At 38.6% G+C, this 22,354-nt stretch overlaps 1 protein-coding gene across 2 annotated transcripts in view; it reads right to left on the reverse strand.

The window, feature by feature from the left end:
• Positions 1–665: 665 nt before the first annotated feature.
• Positions 666–22,354, reverse strand: part of LOC138314170 (protein SpAN-like) — a 52,418-nt gene continuing 30,729 nt past the window's right edge. For both annotated transcript variants that reach the window (XM_069254358.1, XM_069254357.1), the window contains exons 2-17: positions 20,038–20,141; positions 17,482–17,532; positions 16,242–16,298; positions 10,973–11,057; positions 7,793–7,916; positions 7,497–7,575; positions 5,926–6,129; positions 5,651–5,783; positions 4,831–4,941; positions 4,580–4,698; positions 4,171–4,289; positions 3,645–3,802; positions 3,362–3,514; positions 2,978–3,087; positions 2,345–2,596; positions 666–1,823 (exon numbers count right to left, since the gene is read on the reverse strand). In XM_069254358.1, the coding sequence (XP_069110459.1) occupies positions 1,737–1,823; positions 2,345–2,596; positions 2,978–3,087; positions 3,362–3,514; positions 3,645–3,802; positions 4,171–4,289; positions 4,580–4,698; positions 4,831–4,941; positions 5,651–5,783; positions 5,926–6,129; positions 7,497–7,575; positions 7,793–7,916; positions 10,973–11,057; positions 16,242–16,298; positions 17,482–17,532; positions 20,038–20,133 (1,938 nt within the window). In that variant the 5' untranslated portion in view covers positions 20,134–20,141 and the 3' untranslated portion in view covers positions 666–1,736. The remainder of the gene's footprint in view (positions 1,824–2,344; positions 2,597–2,977; positions 3,088–3,361; positions 3,515–3,644; positions 3,803–4,170; positions 4,290–4,579; positions 4,699–4,830; positions 4,942–5,650; positions 5,784–5,925; positions 6,130–7,496; positions 7,576–7,792; positions 7,917–10,972; positions 11,058–16,241; positions 16,299–17,481; positions 17,533–20,037; positions 20,142–22,354) is intronic.

Here is a 22,354-nt window from a genome sequence, read left to right on the forward strand (position 1 = left end):
AACACTTCGTACAAACTCCAGCAAAATAACGAGATCGAAGAGGAGCCCGACGCCGCATCTACTTTAGCTAAGTAAAGCTGAATGAAAATATTCATTCGGTATATACGATACTTAAATCGTACGTCCGTTTCTTTGTCAAAATCCATTTATCTGGGCGAAATGTGCCCTCGTCAACTTGACATTCGCCGACGACACAACACCCAAAACTATTCGTAAAGCTATTTTTTAAATTTTGCTTCGTGTCAGTGACCTTTTTATTTCAATAAATTCTCATCAAAAAATGCAAATTCATCTTTATGATCCTCCATACTGCAGAAAGTAGTTCCAAGATGGCTGCTTCCTTCCTTTAATTTCTTCATTTTATACGACGTTTGAAGACAAGAACTCATAGCAATATACATTTTAAAGCTTTAAAAGAAAACCCTACTACATCTATTGACTTTCGATATTGTCATTTATTGAAAAATTGGTTAAAATTATTTGGCAAAATTATTTTCCTATGTCTTGAGAAAAACAGTGTTATAAAATATTTTTTGCTTTTGTACTGTATTTTTATACAGCAACCAATGTATAGTTCTCACTCCACTGAACATTTTGAACTATAAAATCATTACCATTGCATCAGAAATGAATAACATGTGGTGTTTTTATTATTGGTCTCAAAATGTCTTTACCGGAACCTTAAATAAGGTTGTGTGAATGATACAAATAATTATCGAGGGATATCGGTAGTCAGTTGTTTTGGTAAACATAAAGCCCCGGATGTAGAAAGTGTCCATTTAAAATTTTGTAAAAGTAAATTAAAGATAAGGAAATCTACCTGTGATTATTTGATATAGCGTGAGTTAGGACGGTTACCTTTAATTGTATGTCGAAAATTAAAAGTGTTGAGATATTGGCTAAAATTAAAGCAAACGGATAGTTTGATATTGAAAACATGCTATGATGAATGTGTGAGACAAGATGATGTGTGGATAAGAAATGTAAAAAACGAGTTAGCAGTCCTAGAATTTTATTTAATTACATGTTTGAATCTTCATTTTTATGTTGCGTTTAAAATATTAGAACAAAGACTAATTGATACTTCAAAACAAAACATGTTATCAAATGTAACCACATCCCCTAAAGGATTTTTATACCAACTCCTGGTAGACAGTCATTGTATACAATTTTATTTGTGTAAACCGATCGAAAATAAACACAAACAAATGTTAACTAAGTTTAGGATATCTGCTCATATATTAAATATAGAAATGGGAGGCATCAAAATGTGATAAAAAGAAACAGAATTTGTAACAAATGTAATTTGAGAGATATAGAACCAGGTTCACTTTATTTTGATAATTCCATTTTATATTGATGTCTGGCGCCCATAAATTAAATAGTATTATTGCAGAAAAACATCGATATTTAAAATGATACAATTGCTTAGTATAGGAAATGTTAGAGAGTTATCAAAAGGGATATACTTGTATCTAGCTTTTCAGAGACGATGATCGAAGATATATGTACCTTGTCTATGTCAAAGTTGAAATTGTATTTACATTTGTATTTGATGTCATTCTACACTGTCTAAACTACATTGTAAATGTATCTACAATTGTAATAATGCACATGCATACATGTTTTGTACCTATGAGCCTAAGGCCTTTTGGTTATAAAAAGATTGATTGATTGATTTAAGTAAATGGTCGTGAGCCAATGAACCAGAATCCAGCTCGGTAGTCTCGAGTCGATTATGAACAAGTCCCTAATTGCAGCTGGAAATGACTCAATTCGATCGTACTGCCATCGTCGTTAATGTTCTCAACTCTGAACTTCATCTGTTAAAAATGAAAAGAATTTAACACAGAAATAAGACAAAATTGATCGTCTGAATTAAAATACAACACAGTAACTGACTGAAATTACCTGTCTCAAATTGATTTACGTGTTCAATATGAAAATATCTTATATGCCGATTCGATAAATAAAAATGTTCTATCGTAAGACATTCATAACAGACCAATATGTATATTGATAATTAAACTTATATTGTAGTGACATCACTATTCCATTTGGGAATAGATTTTTCATAAAGGACGAATCAGCTATGTGGTCCAGCACACTTGTCAAAAGTAGTACATATTTCCTTTGAACAAACTATTTGTTCGGAGCATCTGATTTAAGAAATTTCAACATAGATTTTGTTTATATATGTGTTGTTTAATCAATATGGCTTGGGATTTTATTGTCGATACAAGAAAACATTCACTCAAGAAATTTTACTTAAAATCTGAGATAGCACGAACATCTATTTACGCCATCATTATAAACACAAGAAGAGACAAACACAAGAACTGACCTCGGTGATTTTTGACTGTGATGTAAAGCTGAGAGATTCGCCAGTGTCGGTTCTGCGTGAGCAGTTGTCATCAAACAGTAAGTATTCCTCATATACCAACAGAAAGCCATAGAACACCATCTCCTTGGTGACGATGAATCTGAGATGGGGACAGGTCTGCTCCTGTGTTCCAGCCCGGCTGACTTTGAAGTGTAAACAGTACTGCTGATCTAACCGGCTGATGAGGTAAGGGATCTGGAGGTTCGCGGTGCCCTTAAAAAGATTGTTGCTCTAGTTTGATCGCCAATCATCTTAAATGTGCCAGTAATCAATTATCATACACTAAATATTAAAACTTGTTATCGTTTATGTTAAATGTTACTTGTCTTTGCAACAAAGCTAATGTCATAGACAATCTACAGAAGAAACGGAGAAAGATAAGAAAAAAAAACCAGAAAATATTTCAAATCCAAAAGCTACCTTTGAGATAGAATGCATCTCTTGGAACTGTATCATTATTTACACAATGGATATCAAAGGTTCGACAAGACGACTCTTTCAGTCGCGCTCTACCACCAGCAGGCACTCATCTCAAACGTACCATCTAAGTAGTACAATAGTATCTACCATACAATACCAGTCATAAAAACCTACCTTCTGGCCTTCTTTCAACTTAAAGTGTCCATTTATATAATCCCAACAGTCTCCCAGATCAATATGAGCACATTCATCTGTGATGGCATTGTCACTGGCACAGGAAAACACTGAAAGTAAGGGGCAGCAGACACGTTTGTTATAATGTTTTTAATAGTATTATTTGTACTTCTCAGAAATATCAGTGAGGATAAGACCCAATCATCCATTAAGCCAACCAATTCAATGAAAACACATTTTTATACCGTTAATGTCTATATGCTATTTCACGTAAACAACTTCATTTCCATTGGCATAGAATAAATGACCGACATGCGATTCCACAATCTTCCCCTGAGAAAACTGCATGTACACCAGGACATCAGTCTTATAATATATCTCTACCTGTATCTGGGTCTGTCGAAACGTCGGAAGACTCTTCACAGTGGCGTCCTCGGAATTCATTCACACAGCTACACCAAAAATTGTTGTCATTGTATTGGCATGTTCCACCATTTTGACATTCTACATTCTCACAAAAATTCACCGGTTTAGTTGCTAAAATAATAAAAAAAAATATGGAAGGCAAAAGTAGCATTTTGTTTTAGATGACATAAAAACATATGCTTAATTTACTAAACAAATACAATGTTACTTAGGAGGGGAGGGCATTTGTATTAAAACTTACCATCGTTACCCGGTATGGCTTTGAATTCAAGCTTAAAACCACGTGAGTCAAATGACGGTGCATTGTTTGTGGCGATGAAGCTGAGCATCATGGTATTCGCCTCTGAATAGTCCTGGGTTGTAAAGGACACCATTTGTCCTTGGCTGTCTCCACAAAGCCTAAGTAAGGATTCATTATGTAGGATATAAAATCACGAACGTCGTACAAAAAGGTAGGACAGGTTTAAAAAGGAAAACTTCAATATCGGTCAGGCTGAGCTATGTATCATACAGATTTATTTGATATATGCTATTCTACTTTGAGCCAGACTATAATATCTATCTGGATCATACAAGATTTTGATAGATTACTTACTCTTGACCAGGTTGAGCTACGTATCATACACATTTGTTTGATAGATCCTATCTTACTTTGAGCAATCCTGAGCTATGTATCATACAGATTTGTTTGAAAGATGCCATTTTACTTTGTACATTGAGGCTGTAATATCTATCTGGATCAAACAGGATTTTGATAGAATTCTTACTCTGGGCCAGGCTGTGCTATCAGGTTACAACGAAGCTCCAACCAATGAATACAATGGCCATCCGCTTCTGCAATGTCCATGTCCAGTATAGTCACCCGTAACTTGCTTCCTACTGGGCCCTACATAGTCATATAATATACAGTTTTATTAGAAAGTGGAATAATACGGTCATAACTAATCCCTAGTATAGTTCGTTATATAAATACTGCAGACATGTCATAGGAGCCTTGACGAGGACTTCCTACGTTATAACGTTATAAGCATGCACGTTATAGATGGGTTTAAATGTATTTCCATTTTTATTGAATTTTTGTGACCTTACTCAGGTAAATCTAATTTTAAAAATGATGTTACTAACAAAAAAAATGAAATGACTTGTATTGTAGGTATAGTAGAGTGGGCGTCTTACCTCGATAAGCCAGCGACAGACTGAGCCTGTTTGGTACCGGTTTGGATAGTTGGGGGACTCCACTGTTACATTATCGCCAACGGAACCTATCACAAGGCGGTTTTCGCTGTGACAGTGCCCTGGGTTAACAATATAGATCAAACGTAATAAAACAATGGGGAATTGTCTGTGATCTAATATGTTATCTGAGTTCTCAAAACTTTGCCGTTTATATCTATCTCGGAGTTAATTGTATAATGAGTAGTATTTACCTTCCTGTATGATAGAGTCACAGTTGTCTCCCGTCAGACCATTCGGGCACACACATGTGCAATTCTTACCCAGGAAGTGACCGTGGATACAGCTTTTGGGGTCACAGTGTTCTATAACACAAGTATATCCCAACAAATATCAAAACTAACACGGAACGTGCTTCATGTAATGATTCGTATAGTTAGTGGGTGTTTTCATATTGAATCAATCATTTTAACAGTTTTAGTGCTATTTAGAAGGCTGGGATATAAGATTGAGTATTTGCTATTTGTATTGCAGAGCAAACCTATCAGATTGAAATCACTGAGAGCACATTAGCAACACTCATCATAATTGTGTCTTTTAATTAAACGGTGACTTGTAACGAGCTAGATCTTGAGCTGCAATATGTATATTGTCATTAGCAAAAATTCACAGTGACACAAGAAAAGTACCCAGGCACTATGACTGAGGAAATGGGAATTCATCTACAAGACGGTTATTTCGTAGTAGACTCCAGTCTACACCAAACATCATCAATAAATCGTGGTAATTTACAACCCACTTTGAAACAAAAACACTTTTTGATTTTTGTTTCAAAGTACGTTAAATACAGTGCAAACTCAACGCCATCTGAAAAAAAATTAAAGTGCTTTGATTTGCACTGGATTTAACGAACTTTGATTTTTTTCTAAGGTGCTTTGAGTTTGCACCCTATTTAACGTACTTTGAAAACAAGTGGGTGGTAACAGTGGTATCGTAATGTAAGTAATAAAATTGTTTGTATTTTGTATCTGGTGTTCTGCTTGTCCTAAGGAATTATACTATTTAACTCATTACCTGTACAATCATACGCTCTACTAATGAGGAGTTTATCGTAGAAGGATAGGTCATGACGATCTTCCATCGCCAGTTCCTCAAGAAAACGGTCCTTGGCTTCAAACGTTTTCGATCCCTGGTGTCTGGCCATTGTCTAGAAAGAGTACCACATAGAATAAATTTTATTTATCATTTTTATTTGTGTGTGTGGTGTGTGGTAGGGGGAGGGGCGAATAGGCGTGGCATTAGCAAGCTATTACACAATGAGATTACATATCAAATGTCACGACACTTACATAAGGTGAGTAGAGCATGACGGAGCTGTGGTCGAAAGGAACATTGTACGTCATGGCGTCGTTATCCTCTATGGCGAAGTTTGGATTGTTTTCCCCACCATTCAGGTTTTCCCAGTGGATGATGATATACTTGTCACGGTCGGGCCTGCTCTGTTCGTGCTCCAAACCGACAACGTGTCCCAGCTCATGCAAAATGGTACCATCCTGGCAATGCCATAATGAATCCAGTTAATTTAAGGTTTATAGCTGTGTTTCTATAGTTTAACGAATCATGTGTCCAATATTGCACTATTTGATAAGTTCACGTCTTAATATTTTGGGATCCTCGTCGCGACTTATTCTGCGATTACAGTAGTTAGTCGATTATAACTTACCTGTATACACACGTCTTGTTTCAGGGAGAGTATTTGATACCCATGGTCAGACTCTAACTTACCTGTATACACACGTCTTGTTTCAGGGAGAGTGTTTGATACCCGTGGTCAGACTCTAACTTACCTGCATGCACACGTCTTGTTCCAGGGAGAGTATTTGATACACATGATCAGACTCATACTTAGCTGCATGCACACGTCTTATTTCAGGGAGATTATTTTATATCCATGGTCAGACTCTAACATACCTGCATGCACACATTTTGTTTTCGGGAGAGTGTTTGATACCCGTGGTCAAACTCTAAGTCAAACTCTATCTTACCTGTACACACACGTCTTGTTTCAGGGAGAGAATTTGATACCCATGGTCAGACTCTAACTTACCTGTATACACACGTCTTGTTTCAGGGAGAGTGTTTGATACCCGTGGTCAAACTCTTAGTCAAACTCTAGCTTACCTGTATGCACACGTCTTATTTCAGGGAGAGTATTTGATACCCATGGTCAGACTCTAACTTACCTGTATACACACGTCTTGTTTCAGGGAGAGAATTTAATACCCATGATCATACTCTAACTTACCTGTATACACACGTCTTGTTTCAGGGAGAGAATTTGATATCCATGATCATACTCTAACTTACCTGTATACACACGTCTTGTTTCAGGGAGAGAATTTGATATCCATGATCATACTCTAACTTACCTGTATGCACACGTCTTGTTTCAGGGAGAGTATTTGATACCCATGGTCAGACTCTAACTTACCTGTATACACACGTCTTGTTTCAGGGAGAGAATTTGATACCCATGATCATACTCTAACTTACCTGTATACACACGTCTTGTTTCAGGGAGAGAATTTGATATCCATGATCAGACTCTAACTTACCTGCATGCACACGTCTTGTTTCAGGGAGAGAATTTGATATCCATGATCATACTCTAACTTACCTGTATACACACGTCTTGTTTCAGGGAGAGAATTTGATACCCATGATCAGACTCTAACTTACCTGCATGCACACGTCTTGTTTCAGTGAGAGTATTTGATATCCATGGTCAGACTCTAACTTACCTGCATGCACACGTCTTGTTTCAGTGAGAGTATTTGATATCCATGGTCTGACTCTAACTTACCTGCATGCACTTGTTTCAGTGAGAGTATTTGATATCCATGGTCAGACTCTAACTTACCTGCATGCACACGTCTTGTTTCAGTGAGAGTATTTGATATCCATGGTCTGAATTGATATTCCCCGTCCGGCTGTGGCATCTAAATGATACAAGTATATCTAAAATATGTCAATGACACAAAAGGATGAAATTAAAAGAGTGAAATTGCTAGAAGACCACGTACTCCAGAATAGCAAGAGAACATTGATTGTGAAACAGTCAATTTTACAGTGACGTATCCTTTTCTGACATAGTACAACTCGATAAATGTAAATTTGTCTCCTACTTGTAAATCATAGGTGATTAAGTACGCTCACCCTGATCCGTCCTCGATTATTACTCGATACTCCTCCGAGTCGGGCTCTACATACTTCCATTCTATACAGGTCGAGTTCTCTATTTTCATCATCATATCCCGAATCTTCTTTTTATTGCCATCACCTAAAATGTAATACTAACTATGAATGCTTATTTCACAAACAAGACGTGAAGTCATTAGAAATATAGACATGATAACAGAATTCAGTAACATTTACAATTAGTGCCAAATTAAATCAAATCAAATATATATATTGAGTCTTTCCGAAAAATGTCAATTTGATTAGATCCAAGTGTCCCGAAAGTGTAAACGTCCTGTGAATCAACACTTTGCAATATAGCTCGAATCTCTACGAGGCCATGTCTTTAGTGAGAATCTACACGAGGTCATGTCTCTAGTGAAAATCTACACGAGGTCATGTCTCTAGTGAGAATCTACACGAGGTCATGTCTCTAGTGAGAATCAACACGAGGTCATGTCTCTAGTGAGAACCTACACGAGATCATGTCTCTAGTGAGAACCTACACGAGGTCATGTCTCTAGTGAGAATCTACACGAGGTCATGTCTCTAGTGAGAATCTACACGAGGTCATGTCTCTATTGAGAATCTACACGAGGTCATGTCTCTAGTGAGAATCTACACGAGGTCATGTCTCTAGTGAGAATCTACACGAGGTCATGTCTCTAGTGAGAATCTACACGAGGTCATGTCTCTATTGAGAATCTACACGAGGTCATGTCTCTAGTGAGAATCTACACGAGGTCATGTCTCTAGTGAGAATCTACACGAGGTCATGTCTCTAGTGAGAATCTCTACGAGGTCATGTCTCTAGTGAGAATCTACACGAGGTCATGTCTCTAGTGAGAACCTACACGAGATCATGTCTCTAGTGAGAATCTACACGAGGTCATGTCTCTAGTGAGAATCTACACGAGGTCATGTCTCTAGTGAGAATCTACACGAGGTCATGTCTCTAGTGAGAATCTACACACGAGGTCATGTCTCTAGTGAGAATCTCACGAGGTCATGTCTCTAGTGAGAATCTACACGAGGTCATGTCTCTAGTGAGAATCTACACGAGGTCATGTCTCTAGTGAGAATCTACACGAGGTCATGTCTCTAGTGAGAATCTACACGAGGTCATGTCTCTAGTGAGAATCTACACGAGGTCATGTCTCTAGTGAGAATCTACACGAGGTCATGTCTCTAGTGAGAATCTACACGAGGTCATGTCTCTAGTGAGAATCTACACGAGGTCATGTCTCTAGTGAGAACCTACACGAGGTCATGTCTCTAGTGAGAACCTACACGAGGTCATGTCTCTAGTGAGAATCTACACGAGGTCATGTCTCTAGTGAGAATCTACACGAGATCATGTCTCTAGTGAGAACCTACACGAGGTCATGTCTCTAGTGAGAATCTACACGAGGTCATGTCTCTAGTGAGAATCTACACGAGGTCATGTCTCTAGTGAGAATCTACACGAGGTCATGTCTCTAGTGAGAATCTACACGAGGTCATGTCTCTAGTGAGAATCTACACGAGGTCATGTCTCTAGTGAGAACCTACACGACATCGAGGTCATGTCTCTAGTGAAACCTACACGAGGTCATGTCTCTAGTGAGAATCTACACGAGGTCATGTCTCTAGTGAGAATCTACACGAGGTCATGTCTCTAGTGAGAATCTACACGAGGTCATGTCTCTAGTGAGAATCTACACGAGGTCATGTCTCTAGTGAGAACCTACACGAGATCATGTCTCTAGTGAGAATCTACACGAGGTCATGTCTCTAGTGAGAATCTCTACGAGGTCATGTCTCTAGTGAGAATCTACACGAGGTCATGTCTCTAGTGAGAACCTACACGAGGTCATGTCTCTAGTGAGAATCTACACGAGGTCATGTCTCTAGTGAGAACCTACACGAGGTCATGTCTCTAGTGAGAACCTACACGAGGTCATGTCTCTAGTGAGAATCTACACGAGGTCATGTCTCTAGTGAGAATCTACACGAGGTCATGTCTCTAGTGAGAACCTACACGAGATCATGTCTCTAGTGAGAATCTACACGAGGTCATGTCTCTAGTGAGAATCTACACGAGGTCATGTCTCTAGTGAGAATCTACACGAGATCATGTCTCTGAGAACCTGAGTCATGTCTCTAGTGAGAATCTACACGAGGTCATGTCTCTAGTGAGAATCTACACGAGGTCATGTCTCTAGTGAGAATCTACACGAGGTCATGTCTCTAGTGAGAATCTACACGAGTCATGTCTCTAGTGAGAACCTACACACGAGTCATGTCTCTAGTGAGAATCTCTACGAGGTCATGTCTCTAGTGAGAATCTACACGAGGTCATGTCTCTAGTGAGAATCTACACGAGGTCATGTCTCTAGTGAGAATACTCATGTCTCTAGAATCTACACGAGTCATGTCTCTAGTGAGAATCTACACGAGGTCATGTCTCTAGTGAGAATCTACACGAGGTCATGTCTCTAGTGAGAATCTACACGAGGTCATGTCTCTAGTGAGAATCTCTACGAGGTCATGTCTCTAGTGAGAATCTACACGAGGTCATGTCTCTAGTGAGAATCTACACGAGGTCATGTCTCTAGTGAGAACCTACACGAGGTCATGTCTCTAGTGAGAACCTACACGAGGTCATGTCTCTAGTGAGAACCTACACGAGGTCATGTCTCTAGTGAGAACCTACACGAGGTCATGTCTCTAGTGAGAACCTACACGAGGTCATGTCTCTAGTGAGAACCTACACGAGGTCATGTCTCTAGTGAGAACCTACACGAGGTCATGTCTCTAGTGAGAACCTACACGAGGTCATGTCTCTAGTGAGAACCTACACGAGGTCATGTCTCTAGTGAGAACCTACACGAGGTAATGTCTCTAGTGAGAATCTACACAAGATCATGTCTCTAGTGAGAACCTACACAAGATCATGTCTCTAGTGAGAACCTACACGAGGTGATGTCTCTAGTGCGAATATAACAATTACATTTGTTATTCGGAACAGGAGGCGGTTCAATATTTTTGGCAATACATTAATGTTGATCAATTTGACATGTTTGCCATACGTTTTACAGCCGTTCTATTAAATACCTGCATTGCCAACGATAATTCAGGTGTTTTGTCTACCTTTTAAAGTACCCACAGTATACTTACTGATCGGCTGGGATGTGGAAAACGTATATGGAATCAATCCTTTATCCCATAGTTTTGTTTGACCTTTGAAGTTCCTCTTGTCTTCCTAAAAAAGTCAGTTGTTTCATAAACTAGTAACCTTAGACAAGGCTGCATAAAAGTAGTTCCTATTAAACAATGTCCTTATATATCGATTACCAACATGACATCTTGTACCTATTTGTTGTCGTGAATCTGATTGTATAGTCAAAGTATTCTACTTCCTCATATCTTTTTTCCCATTAGATGTTGAACAAAAATGCTAACAACTTAAATTGATACAGTGCTTATACCTCTTGTCACATGAAAAATGTCCACCCGAATCCCTCCATGGCAAAATCTCGTTTTGGATTAAATTTCAAAATGGCCGCCATTATATATTGCGTATTTATTTCTGGTATAGTCTAAGTAGTATTGAAACTAAGTGACATAGAAACATAAAAAATGAAATCACAATTCGACAGATCTGCTTGAGTTTTAGCCACAATAAGTTTTTGGTTCTACTGTGCGTTTTTCAACGGTGTTTCTCGTGATTATTCAACCTCTATCCAGAAAAGTGAAATACATGCATATATGATTTAAAGTTGTTTCTTTAACTCGCTCATTTAATGCAACATTGATTTCTGCTTCCTAATTCCATTTTTAAATTTGTTTGCCTAGTAGATAGTCTGTGTGATGAAGTCTGGTCCTATGAAAACAAACTACTTTGCAAAGAGTTGGATGCAAATGAGTTGCAATAATGAATAACACCTGTAATTGTAAAGAGTTTATATTAGCCATTAATGCCATTTGAATACATTTGTAATATTACAAATATCACACTGAATGTGCATTCTTGGTCAAGAAAAACTTCAATCGGATACCAAGTATATTTTTTGTTTAGCCACCTATAAGACATTAAATAAGCGGATGTGAGAATGAGCTGTGAATGTGAACTGTAGTGGGAATCATCTCAAAACTACATCGCTTAATAACCAGGTGAGCTATATAGGCCCTCTGGGCCTCTTGTTTTCACAAATCATCAGATAATAACATAAAGACATAACATGATAATTTCATCGTTCGGGAGATGCAATATATGATACAATGTTCATAAAACAAATAACACGTACACTTTACACAAGTTAACACAAGTCTCCAGTTTCTTCATCGTCCATTGTATCATATTTATAAAGTAAACGGTGGTCGAAGTCTGCTGAATAATTATGTCAGATCAAAAATTACCGAGGCAGAGTAGTTAATATGTCGACATACCCTAGCACTAGATCTAAAGTCTATCAGCTGGAGTGGTTAATGTGTCCACAAACCCTAGCACTAGACCTGAAGTCTCTCAGCTGGAGTGGTTAATGTGTCCACAAACCCTAGCACTAGATCTAAAGTCTCTCAGCTGGAGTGGTTAATGTGTCCACAAACCCTAGCACTAGACCTAAAGTCTCTCAGCTGGAGTGGTTAATGTGTCCACAAACCCTAACACTAGACCTAAAGTCTCTCAGCTGGAGTGGTTAATGTGTCCACAAACCCTAACACTAGACCTAAAGTCTCTCAGCTGGAGTGGTTAATGTGTCCACAAACCCTAACACTAGACCTAAAGTCTCTCAGCTGGAGTGGTTAATGTGTCCACAAACCCTAACACTAGACCTAAAGTCTCTCAGCTGGAGTGGTTAATGTGTCCACAAACCCTAGCACTAGACCTAAAGTCTCTCAGCTGGAGTGGATAATGTGTCCACAAACCCTAACACTAGACCTAAAGTCTCTCAGCTGGAGTGGTTAATGTGTCCACAAACCCTAACACTAGACCTAAAGTCTCTCAGCTGGAGTGGTTAATGTGTCCACAAACCCTAACACTAGACCTAAAGTCTCTCAGCTGGAGTGGTTAATGTGTCCACAAACCCTAACACTAGACCTAAAGTCTCTCAGCTGGAGTAGTTAATGTGTCCACAAACCCTAACACTAGACCTAAAGTCTCTCAGCTGGAGTGGTTAATGTGTCCACAAACCCTAACACTAGACCTAAAGTCTCTCAGCTGGAGTAGTTAATGTGTCCACAAACCCTAACACTAGACCTAAAGTCTCTCAGCTGGAGTGGTTAATGTGTCCACAAACCCTAACACTAGACCTAAAGTCTCTCAGCTGGAGTGGTTAATGTGTCCACAAACCCTAACACTAGACCTAAAGTCTCTCAGCTGGAGTGGTTAATGTGTCCACAAACCCTAACACTAGACCTAAAGTCTCTCAGCTGGAGTGGTTAATGTGTCCACAAACCCTAACACTAGACCTAAAGTCTCTCAGCTGGAGTGGTTAATGTGTCCACAAACCCTAACACTAGACCTAAAGTCTCTTAGCTGGAGTGGTTAATGTGTCCACAAACCCTAACACTAGACCTAAAGTCTCTTAGCTGGAGTAGTTAATTTGTCCACAAACCCTAGCACTAGACCTAAAGTCTCTTAGCTGGAGTGGTTAATGTGTCCACAAACCCTAACACTAGACCTAAAGTCTCTCAGCTGGAGTAGTTAATGTGTCCACAAACCCTAACACTAGACCTAAAGTCTCTCAGCTGGAGTGGTTAATGTGTCCACAAACCCTAACACTAGACCTAAAGTCTCTCAGCTGGAGTAGTTAATGTGTCCACAAACCCTAACACTAGACCTAAAGTCTCTCAGCTGGAGTGGTTAGTGTGTTCACAAACCCTAACACTAGACCTAAAGTCTCTCAGCTGGAGTGGTTAATGTGTCCACAAACCCTAACACTAGACCTAAAGTCTCTCAGCTGGAGTAGTTAATGTGTCCACAAACCCTAACACTAGACCTAAAGTCTCTCAGCTGGAGTAGTTAATGTGTCCACAAACCCTAACACTAGACCCAAAGTCTCTCAGCTGGAGTGGTTAATGTGTCCACAAACCCTAACACTAGACCTAAAGTCTCTCAGCTGGAGTAGTTAATGTGTCCACAAACCCTAACACTCTAAAGTCTCTTAGCTGGAGTAGTTAATGTGTCCACAAACCCCAACACTAGACCTAAAGTCTCTTAGCTGGAGTGGTTAATGTGTCCACAAACCCTTACACTAGACCTAAAGTCTCTTAGCTGGAGTGGTTAATGTGTCCACAAACCCTAACACTAGACCTAAAGTCTCTCAGCTGGAGTGGTTAATGTGTCCACAAACCCTAGCACTAGACCTAAAGTCTCTCAGCTGGAGTGGTTAATGTGTCCACAAACCCTACACTAGACCTAAAGTCTCTCAGCTGGAGTGGTTAATGTGTCCACAAACCCTAGCACTAGACCTAAAGTCTCTCAGCTGGAGTAGTTAATGTGTCCACAAACCCTAACACTAGACCTAAAGTCTCTTAGCTGGAGTGGTTAATGTGTCCACAAACCCTAGCACTAGACCTAAAGTCTCTTAGCTGGAGTGGTTAATGTGTCCACAAACCCTAAGTACTAGACCTAAAGTCTCTTAGCTGGAGTAGTTAATGTGTCCACAAACCCCACTAGACCTAAAGTCTCTCAGCTAATGTGACCCTAGCACTAGACTAAAGTCTCTCAGCTGGAGTAGTTAATGTGTCCACAAACCCTAACACTAGACCTAAAGTCTCTCAGCTGGAGTGGTTAATGTGTCCACAAACCCTAACACTAGACCTAAAGTCTCTTAGCTGGAGTAGTTAATGTGTCCACAAACCCTAACACTAGACCTAAAGTCTCTTAGCTGGAGTGGTTAATGTGTCCACAAACCCTAACACTAGACCTAAAGTCTCTCAGCTGGAGTAGTTAATGTGTCCACAAACCCTAACCTAGACCTAAAGTCTCTCAGCTGGAGTGGTTAATGTGTCCACAAACCCTAACACTAGACCTAAAGTCTCTCAGCTGGAGTGGTTAATGTGTCCACAAACCCTAAACACTAGACCTAAAGTCTCTCAGCTGGAGTGGTTAATGTGTCCACAAACCCTAACACTAGACCTAAAGTCTCTTAGCTGGAGTGGTTAATGTGTCCACAAACCCTACACTAGACCTAAAGTCTCAGCTGGAGTGGTTAATGTGTCCACAAACCCTAAAGACCTAAAGTCTCTTAGCTGGAGTGGTTAATGTGTCCACAAACCCTACACTAGACCTAAAGTCTCTCAGCTGGAGTGGTTAATGTGTCCACAAACCCTAACACTAGACCTAAAGTCTCTCAGCTGGAGTGGTTAATGTGTCCACAAACCCTAACACTAGACCTAAAGTCTCTCAGCTGGAGTGGGTAATGTGTCCACAAACCCTAACACTAGACCTAAAGTCTCTCAGCTGGAATGGTTAATGTGTCCACAAACCCTAGCACTAGACCTAAAGTCTCTCAGCTGGAGTGGTTAATGTGTCCACAAACCCTAGCACTAGACCTAAAGTCTCTCAGCTGGAGTGGTTAATGTGTCCACAAACCCTAGCACTAGACCTAAAGTCTCTCAGTGGAGTGAGGTTAATGTGTCCACAAACCCTAGCACTAGACCTAAAGTCTCTCAGCTGGAGTAGTTAATGTGTCCACAAACCCTAGCACTAGACCTAAAGTCTCTCAGCTGGAGTGGATAATGTGTCCACAAATCCTAACACTAGACCTAAAGTCTCTCAGCTGGAGTGGGTAATGTGTCCACAAACCCTAACACTAGACCTAAAGTCTCTCAGCTGGAGTGGTTAATGTGTCCACAAACCCTAACACTAGACCTAAAGTCTCTCAGCTGGAGTGGTTAATGTGTCCACAAACCCCTAGCACTAGACCTAAAGTCTCTCAGCTGGAGTGGTTAATGTGTCCACAAACCCTAGCACTAGACCTAAAGTCTCTCAGCTGGAGTGGATAATGTGTCCACAAATCCTAACACTAGACCTAAAGTCTCTTAGCTGGAGTGGGTAATGTGTCCACAAACCCTAACACTAGACCTAAAGTCTCTTAGCTGGAGTAGTTAATGTGTCCACAAACCCTAGCACTAGACCTAAAGTCTCTTAGCTGGAGTGGGTAATGTGTCCACAAACCCTAACACTAGACCTAAAGTCTCTTAGCTGGAGTGGGTAATGTGTCCACAAACCCTAGCACTAGACCTAAAGTCTCTCAGCTGGAGTGGATAATGTGTCCACAAATCCTAACACTAGACCTAAAGCACGTGGTACAGTTGTAAGACACTAGGTCGGTGGTTGTCTTCAACTACACGCCACTTCCAACACCTAAAACATCCTCTTGTAATCATGTGTATTCATAGGATGTCAAACAAAAACAAAACAATAAACCTGCGATCCTACCATTTGTGTTGTTAGATCCTCCACTAGCCAGGCGTTGCTATTCTCTTTGATCTCAGGCTGGAATAACAATAGAATAATGTTAAGGATGTATTCTTCTGAGGTTTCAGTTACGTTGAAGACTCGTTTCAACATAGATCAAAGAAGTTATGAGATTCTCAAATATGATTTATCAGTATCTGTAGCAAGTTGCCAGATGCAAATTTTGTCAAAAAATTGCGTTTGTATTTTTAGTAGATTTTTTATACGGGGATTTTAAGAAATGGCCCATTTGGTGGCCATTTTGAAATTGTGTCTTCTTTCGCTTCAAGTAGAGCCACAGTTTTACCATTTTTTACTAAAATTGTTTTTTCTTAAATCATCACTGCGCCAGCAATTTTAGCTGTATTTAGCTAAGTTTTGCTGCAAATCGTTACTAGGTTCGTAGTAATTAAAATATTGAGCATTAATATGTGAAACGATACATTTTGTGACTTTATTTTTACATTTAACGGTAGTTTGGGCGCTTTTGTTTTTTACTCTAAAATACTGAAAAATAACAAAAATTCAAATCGGGCAAAAAAGTAAGCATACGGACCCCCAATTTTTCTTCCTGTTTTAGAAAGAACAACTGTTTCCCTATTGATATGCAAAATAATAACAAAAGTTTAATACCAGAACTTTTTCAATAAAGGGTTAAATTCGTCAAAAATGGCTGAAAATGGTGCATTTTGTAGCTCAAAATTAAGGGGTAGGGGTAGCATATGTTGTTATTCTGAGAAAAAAAGTTAGTCTAATTGATCAAAACTAGTATATTTTAAACGAAGACTACTGGAAAATAAATTCTACAAACATTGAAACATATCAAAAACCTCATTAAGAAATAATGGCTTTAATGTCTATCTTATATGGTCAAAACGGCAAAATTCCCATAAAATCCAATATTTTGTCAACTAGGTGTCTTTGAGTGACAAAACCTCAAAAACGAGCACACGGACACAAGTTTTTTCTTCCATTTTCTTTTATGGTATGAACTCCTTTTTTCCAAAAATCTACATGAGAAAAAAAGTTTGACTTCTCAGAGGTGTACATCCTTAAGTCTGTTATGTTAAATCTATTTATTTGAGCTCCGAATGATGCCAAACCTTTGTCTTTAAAATTGTACTTTCCTGATTATACAAAAGTGACAACAACATAGAATACAACACACCAAACACATTCATTAGAAATGTCGTATAATAGAAGACATATTAAAGCTACTCACCTTCTGTAAACCGCCACTTGTAAATATCATCTGGTGTGGGTTTGGGATACCCTGGAAAAAATTATATTGAATATTATACTCAATACATTTTATCCAAATTCTTATATGCATATATTAAAATTCTTTTAGCAATACATCATAAATATAAGTAACTGCTTTTGCACATACTCTCCCCAAAGCAGATCAAGTCCTGAGATGACCATAGAATGTGAATTGGATGTAAAGCAAGTTGACTTCGGCAATGCAATACCCAAACCAATCCTACTATCAGACGTCACTACATTCCCAGCTTTGCAGTGCACATGGAGTTCTGTAACGCGGTCATCTCTTGGGTACTAGTACAGAATCTGTGAAGGGTAACATGATGTAAAACCCGAGTATTGGCCAGTGTTGTACAATAGTTGGTGATCCCAGGGGTATATGTCATCCATATCCACAATATAAGTATTGTTCTCTCATACAAAAAGTTTTATTACAATTTTACAATTGTCTCCTATACCACAGAAGGTAATTGGCGACGATTTCTTAGGACATCGCTGTAATCCTCGAAATATTGAGAAATAATTAACTCATATTTTGAAAGCCAGAAATAATTCAAACTGTCAAACTGGAGAGAGGCTCAGATGAAAGCCAGATATAATTCAAAGTTGGGGAGAGTCTCAGACGAAAGCCAGATATAACTCAAAAGAGTCTCAGACGGAGAGATATAATCCAGGGGAAGTCTCAGACAGATATAACTCAAAGTTGGGGAGAGTCTCAGACGAAAGCCAGATATAACTCAAAGTTGGGGAGAGTCTCAGACGAAAGCCAGATATAACTCAAAGTTGGGGAGAGTCTCAGACGAAAGCCAGTATATCAAATGGGGAGATCAGACGAAACTCAAAGTTGGAGACAACAAGCCATAATTGGGAGAGTCTCAGACGAAAGCCAGATATAACTCAAAGTTGGGGAGAGTCTCAGACGAAAGCCAAATATAACTCAAAGTTGGGGAGAGTCTCAGACGAAAGCCAGATATAACTCAAAGTTGGGGAGAGTCTCAGACGAAAGCCAGATATAACTCAAAGTTGGGGAGAGTCTCAGACGAAAGCCAGATATAACTCAAAGTTGGGGAGAGTCTCAGACGAAAGCCAGATATAACTCAAAGTTGGGGAGAGTCTCAGACGAAAGCCAGATATAACTCAAAGTTGGGGAGAGTCTCAGACGAAAGCCAGATATAACTCAAGTTGGGGAGAGTCTCAGACGAAAGCCAGATATAACTCAAAAAGTTGGGGAGAGTCTCAGACGAAAGCCAGATATAACTCAAAGTTGGGGAGAGTCTCAGACGAAAGCCAGATATAACTCAAAGTTGGGGAGAGTCTCAGACGAAAGCCAGATATAACTCAAAGTTGGGGAGAGTCTCAGACGAAAGCCAGATATAACTCAAAGTTGGGGAGAGTCTCAGACGAAAGCCAGATATAACTCAAAGTTGGGGAGAGTCTCAGACGAAAGCCAGATATAACTCAAAGTTGGGGAGAGTCTCAGACGAAAGCCAGATATAACTCAAAGTTGGGGAGAGTCTCAGACGAAAGCCAGATATAACTCAAAGTTGGGGAGAGTCTCAGACGAAAGCCAGATATAACTCAAAGTTGGGGAGAGTCTCAGACGAAAGCCAGATATAACTCAAAGTTGGGGAGAGTCTCAGACGAAAAGCCAGATATAACTCAAAGTTGGGGAGAGTCTCAGACGAAAGCCAGATATAACTCAAAGTTGGGGAGAGTCTCAGACGAAAGCCAGATATAACTCAAAGTTGGGGAGAGTCTCAGACGAAAGCCAGATATAACTCAAAGTTGGGGAGAGTCTCAGACGAAAGCCAATATACTAAAGTTGGACGAAAGCCAGATATAACTCAAAGTTGGGGAGAGTCTCAGACGAAAGCCAGATATAACTCAAAGTTGGGGAGAGTCTCAGACGAAAGCCAGATATAACTCAAAGTTGGGGAGAGTCTCAGACGAAAGCCAGATATAACTCAAAGTTGGGGAGAGTCTCAGACGAAAGCCAGATATAACTCAAAGTTGGGGAGAGTCTCAGACGAAAGCCAGATATAACTCAAAGTTGGGGAGAGTCTCAGACGAAAGCCAGATATAATTCAAAGTTGGGGAGAGTCTCAGACGAAAGCCAGATATAACTCAAAGTTGGGGAGAGTCTCAGACGAAAGCCAGATATAACTCAAAGTTGGGGAGAGTCTCAGACGAAAGCCAGATATAACTCAAAGTTGGGGAGAGTCTCAGACGAAAGCCAGATATAACTCAAAGTTGGGGAGAGTCTCAGACGAAAGCCAGATATAACTCAAAGTTGGGGAGAGTCTCAGACGAAAGCCAGATATAACTCTCAGACGAAAGCCAGATATAACTCAAAGTTGGGGAGAGTCTCAGACGAAAGCCAGATATAACTCAAAGTTGGGGAGAGGCTCAGACGAAAGCCAGATATAACTCAAAGGTAGGGAGTTGCTCAAAGTACCGTTATCTAAAACAAATCTAACCTTTGGCCAAAACGACTCGACAGTCTATATATACTTACCTTTGTGTGTGGCCCTGCTGTACTTGGATCTGTAATGTCATCATCGTGAGATCCGTGATGAAGGATAAGATTCTGAAGGAGCTGCTTCAGTTTCATTATTTCATCTATAAATGAAAAATGTTGAACGCCAGATTAACTCCTCGTGTGAATCATCATAGATTCTGGACATGTGTATCGATAACGCCTTATATTGGTTTCACAATTCCATTTATTTATAAATTGTATGTGTAATTGTGAAATAATGAATTGTTTTTTTATATAAACTAAGCACAAAAAAAAATTAACAAATTGATATAGTAGCTACTGAAGGATTTACAAAAGGAAAATCAATACTAGTATTTTAATGTTGATGCGGTATTTAAATAACCATATATGTATGGACCAGTTTTTATATGGAAGCATGGGATGTTTGGAGAAAGCCGCCTTTAGCTCGGGATGTGACGAACACTTAGAGAAGTTCAATGTTGATTATATTTTAAGTGTCGTCTGTACTGGTGGCACAAAGTTTCTTTTTTTAACTACTTTAGTATACCGTATACAAAATATGCCCCAATGATTGTAAATAACATGTGATCTTTTGATGTTATATCCACCCTTCTTCCTCTCTATCTATCTATCTCTTTCTGCTCTCTTATCTGTTCCGCTTTAAGAAAATAATTATGATATAATATTAGTGATATAAAGCCATCTTATAATGTATATATTACAGGTATATATGTGTTGTAAATTGTAATGGAGATGGCGTTTGTAAGTTGAAATAAACTTGTGCCCGATCCATATTGCATTATAACATGTTTAAACTAAACTAAATAACATATTTCCTTTACTGGTCTATATTAAACAACAATTAACCACAGCATTAAAGTTCATCCGCCAATAGACTATCTGGTCAAAATCAACCATGGTATAAATTAATGATAAATGGAAAATCTAGTCAAAATGAAGCATGATATTAACGCTCAATGGACCATTTGGTAAAAGATACATGGTATTAACATTCAAGGGAACATCTGGGAAAAAATAAGGCATGATTTTAATGTTCAATGGAACATCTGGTAAAAGATACATGGTATTAACATTCAAGGGAACATCTGGAAAAAAATAAGGCATGATTTTAATGTTCAATGGACCATTTGGTAAAAGATGCATGGTATTAACATTCAAGGGAACATCTGGAAAAAAATAAGGCATGATTTTAATGTTCAATGGAACATTTGGTCAAAATAAATCATATTAATATTCAATCTGGCAAAACCATGTCCTATACTTTACCGTTTATAAGTTAAATAACTGTGGTTCCCCTAAAGTTAAGGGGAAACACGCCATCGAGTTCATGATATTCATGGTATGATGTTTAGAAATATTCTAATTACGATTACAATTTTCATTACGTGTATATCGTCTGTGCAGCAAATGAAACAATGTTTATTTAGTATTTTGTATTTTATTGAGTTTTTTTGTGTGTTTTAAATTCGAACCAGTTGAGTACACGATATTAACGTAAACTTACATGGGTTTTAATGCATAGCGACCTTTGAGGAAATACAATTAACATAATTCAAACATTTAGTTACATGGAAACCAATAAAGAAAGCATGGCACACTCACATCACTCGAGAAATGAAAGTGTAAAACCATTAAATGCAAATTTCGTAATGGTAATCTTTTATTTCAATATGTTAAATGCATTTTTTGCCTGATATATATGTAGATTGTTTGCTATTTGTGTATCGGGCCTCTAGTTTAACGACAAAACACTTAAACCAAAGTATATCTATTCTAGAGGGATCCTTTTGTCCATCCGAAGTGTCTAAAAACGCTTAAAAATAATGCAAAAACACTTTGATTTTAGAAATCAATTAAGATTAATTATTGTTAAAAAAAAACCCGACAAATAAACAAACAAACAAAAAAATTAAACGATAAGAAAAATAAAGCGGAATTAGGTAACAATATACTGGAAAGTGAAATACAAAAACGTATAAAATCGGACGATTAAAGTATTCAGTTTTACGATGGATCGTTAATGGTGCTACAGTGTGTTACCTGGTGTGTATAACAATGAAATGACAGCATAATGTCAGAACAATGATTACTTGAAAAGATTGGATTTAAAACAGAAAGGAATAAAAATCACCATATGAGTTGGTAAATAACAACAGAAACCTTCTAACACTTAAACCAGTAGGAAAATCGCGTAAACATATGGGTGGAACGATTACCATACCAAGGGAATTATCTCTTTGATTTCAATCAGGTAGTTTGATGTTGTGTGCACGAATTCCCATTATATTCAATTGTAAGACAGTGACTTGCC

The sequence above is a fragment of the Argopecten irradians genome, chromosome 2, assembly GCF_041381155.1.
Source record: "Argopecten irradians isolate NY chromosome 2, Ai_NY, whole genome shotgun sequence".
Classification (NCBI taxonomy): domain Eukaryota; kingdom Metazoa; phylum Mollusca; class Bivalvia; order Pectinida; family Pectinidae; genus Argopecten; species Argopecten irradians.